This window comes from Myotis brandtii, unplaced genomic scaffold (genome assembly GCF_000412655.1).
Source record: "Myotis brandtii unplaced genomic scaffold, ASM41265v1 scaffold133, whole genome shotgun sequence".
In the NCBI taxonomy this organism is placed as follows: Eukaryota; Metazoa; Chordata; class Mammalia; order Chiroptera; family Vespertilionidae; genus Myotis; species Myotis brandtii.
The window spans coordinates 3,795,616-3,799,379 of NW_005354718.1; the positions used below are offsets into that span (position 1 = coordinate 3,795,616).

The 3,764-nt window shown below is 38.2% G+C and overlaps 1 protein-coding gene across 6 annotated transcripts in view; it reads right to left on the reverse strand.

The window, feature by feature from the left end:
- Window positions 1–3,764, reverse strand: part of UBR1 (ubiquitin protein ligase E3 component n-recognin 1) — a 160,521-nt gene that overhangs the window by 54,814 nt on the left and 101,943 nt on the right. For 5 of the 6 annotated variants that reach the window (XR_001360937.1, XM_005860317.2, XM_014534846.1 and 2 more), the window contains one exon: window positions 1,767–1,864. Coding sequence is in view for 5 of the 6 variants with exons in the window: in XM_005860317.2 (XP_005860379.1) it covers window positions 1,767–1,864 (98 nt within the window). In the remaining variant the exon portion in view is untranslated. The remainder of the gene's footprint in view (window positions 1–1,766; window positions 1,865–3,764) is intronic. The other variant, XM_014534847.1, reaches the window with a different exon arrangement.

Sequence of the window (3,764 nt, forward strand, 5' to 3'; positions counted from 1 at the left end):
CTCATGCCCAACTGCCCTCCCCTCCTGGCCTGATCGCCCCTAACCGCCTCTGCCTGGGCCCCGCCACCATGGCTTTGTCCTGAAGGTCTCCCAGTTAATTAGCATATTACCCTTTTATTAGTATAGTGGGTTTTTTTTTCAATTCTATTATTTCCATTTAGATTTTTTTAGTTTTAGTTTTTTTCTGCTGACAACTCCTATCTTTCCATTCATTTCAAGAATGTTCACCTTTACCTATGTTTCATGATTATACGGCTGCTTTAAACTTTTTGCCTGAAAATTTCAATATTAAAACATCTAAGGATTGGCATTTGATTGTTGAATGATGGTCAGGTTCTTTGTATATTGAGTAATTTTGGATTGTATCTTGAATATTACATTGTACAGTTATGGCTCCTGTTAAAATTCTCTAGAAAAATTTACTTTGTTTTGGTGGGTAATCAACCCAATTAGGTTTAACAAGTTCTGTTGCATTGTATGTGGTTGGTTCCAGTGTTAGTTTTCAGCACCTTCGTTATACTGTTTGGGTGTGCCAGGATACAAACTACTCAGGGATTAGTCTGGGGCTTGAATGGTGATTTAATGTAGCTTCGATCACAAAGCTGTTGCTAGGCTTCTTGGGCCCTGTTCTGCACAATGTACAGCTTGGAAGGGAGCCCAGGACTTGTGTTGATCTAAAAAATAGATTGCCCTTCTATAGCGCTTCCTCTCTGGAATTTCCCCCTTAATCTCTAGCTCCAAAGGACCCTTTTTCCTAGTTCCTTTGGTCAAAATGATAAGTTTCTCTCAGTTTTAGTCCCCTGTGCTATCAGCTACCTTTTGGGGTAAAACTGAGATAAAAGAGAAAAAAATAATTGAGGATTCACTCTGCATTCTTTGGAACACAGGGGTCTCCTTTTTCTAATTCCTCTGGCTGGAGGGATTGGCTTTCTCTTATGAATTTAGGCATCTACATGGCAGTGCAGCTCTATGACTGGGGCTAGCCTCAGGAGAGGGTCAGAAGAGGTAGGGGGAACCACAAAAGGAATTTCCTTTACATTCTCCAGGGGCTTCTTTGCCTGGTGCTATAGCCAGAGAGCACCTCTCTTGAATTTGTTGCTGGTCATGTCTGTTACAAAGTTCTGTGATTTGGGGTCAAAGCTAGAAAATAAAGGAGGGGGAGGGGGGGAAACCCAGGAAACTCAATGCCTATATTAATCACTCTTCAAATTTTGATTTCTCTCCTTAATCTGTCTGAATTGTTTATTTCTCAGTCTTTAGGTAGTCTTATCTCCAACTGTAAATATATATATAAATGAGAGAACAGTTTTAAAATGTTGTTTTTGTAATTACTATTAATATAACATTAATAATACTAGTAATAGTAATGGCTAACACATATAGTATTTACAGCTCTACTTTCCATAGGATAACTCAACACTTTAATCAATGAGATAGGTAATATTATTATTCCCACTTTATAAATTAGAAAGTTGAGGGTAAGTAACTTGTCCACGATCATATGAACAGTAAATGATGGATATAAGATTCAAACCCAACCCAGATTAATCACTGTCTATCCTGCCTCCCAGTATAAAAAAAATTATTAAATCAAGTAAAGTGATTAAAACTAAACTTAGGGCTTTAAAAACCTCTATTTTCTGATACTTAACAAATATAGACTTTTAAACTATATCTTAAGAGCAATAAGTACATTTTTCTTAGAAAATTTATAGATTCTGATACTTAAATCCCAATAGCTAAGTAAAAGATAATTTTAAGCAAACCTTTAGCATGTTTTATATTATAACCTGATATTCTTGCCAGAACAGTTGGTATCCATCGTGCCAGGGTCAAAAGCTCAGCAAGAGCTTCTGCATTCTCACTGAAAAGAGATATTGAAAACTTATTAAAGCCATTGGCACAAAGTCAAGCTAAAAAGCTGAATTTGTGGCGTTCTTCCCTTGATAAATGGCTATATGAAGAAGTCAAATTCTGCCCTGACTGGTGTGGCTCAGTTGGTGGGAGCATCATCCCGTGCACTGAAGGGTCACAGATTCGATTCCTAGTCAGGGCACACACCCACCCAGGTTGCGGGTTCCACTCCTGGTCGGGGAACATACAGGACAACCAATTGATGTTTCTCTATCACATCAATGTTTCTCTCTTTCCCTCTCCCTTCCTCACTCTCTAAAATAAATAAAAATATTTTTTTAAAAAGAAGAAAAGAAAAAGTCAAATTCTTCCAGATTAACTGCCTATATGATAGAGCACATGTGCCTAAAAAAGTAGTTTTGGGAGGGAGGGGAATTTTAAAAGTACAAGGAGTAAGATTCCACCCATATTCCCATCGAATCACCATTCTTTTTTGTTTGTCTGTTTTGTTAATCCTGACCAGAAATATATTTTTCACATTGCTTTTTCAAAGAGAAAAGAGGGAGGGAAGGAGAGAAATATCTATGTGAGATCTCATACCGACTAGTTGCCTCCTGCATGCTCCCCTACCTGGGAGCAACCTGCAACCCAGATATGTGCCCTTGACTGGGAATCAAACCTGCAACCATTTGGTGCATGGGCCAACACTCTAACCAGAGCCACAACAGCCAGGGCTGGAATCACCATCCTTGTTGCTCAAATAAAAAACTAGGTGTTGCCACTGATTTCTCTGATTCCCTCACACTCCACATTCTAATTTATCAGCTAGTCTCACAGGTTTTGCCTTCTAAATATATCCTAAGTTGATCACCTCTTTCTACCTCCATTATTAACCTAATCCAAGTCATATCTGAACTAGTTCAATAAACTAGTTCCTGCTTCCACAAGGGTGTTTCATTATTATATGTGTATGCATCATACAGCAGAACCAGAGGGTTCTTTTAAAAATGTAAATCAGATCAGATCACTCCCCTGTTCAAAACACTCCAATGGTTTCCCATCACACATAAAATATAATCTTAGCTCATTCATAGCCCTTTTTTGATCTGGCTTTTCACTTGCTCCATACCAACCATGCTGCCTTCTTGCTGTGCCTTGAACATGGTGACTGTGTTCCTACCTCAGGGCCCTAGCTCTTTTTTTTTCTTCTTTACATGGATTATGTCTCATTTATTTTTCACAACATCCCCATTAGTTATGAACTTTTTAAAAAATTCTTTATTTTTTAAAGTATTACCTAAGTCTCCTTTTTCCCACATTGACCTCTCCCCAGCCTTTCCCACCCCCCAAACATGCCCTCACCCCCCTATTGTCTGTGTCCATTGGTTATGCTCATATGCATGCATACAATTCCTTTGGTTGGATGGTCTGTTTGATGCTTCACTGTCTCTGTCTCTACTTTTGTTCATCAGTTTATGTTGTTTATTATATTCCACAAATGAGTGAGATCATGTGATATTTGTTTTTCTCTGCCTGGCTTATTTTGCTTAGCACAATGCTCTCCAGATCCATCCATGCTGGTGCAAATGGTAAGAGTTCTTTCTTTCTTTTACAGCAGTGTAGTATTCCTTTGTATAGATGTACTAGTTTTTTTAATCCACTCATCTGCTGATGGGCAGTTAGGCTGTTTCCAAATCTTAGCTATTGTAAATTGTGCTACTATGAACATAGGGGTGCATATATCCTTTCTGATTGGTAGTTATGAACTCTTTTTTTTTTTTTTACATTTTCCTTGCCTTTTTATTTATTTATTTTTTTAAAATAAATCTTTATTGTTCAGATTATTAGTTGTTCCTCTTTTTTCCCCCCATAGCTCCCCTCCACCCAGTTCCCACCCCACCCTCTGCCCT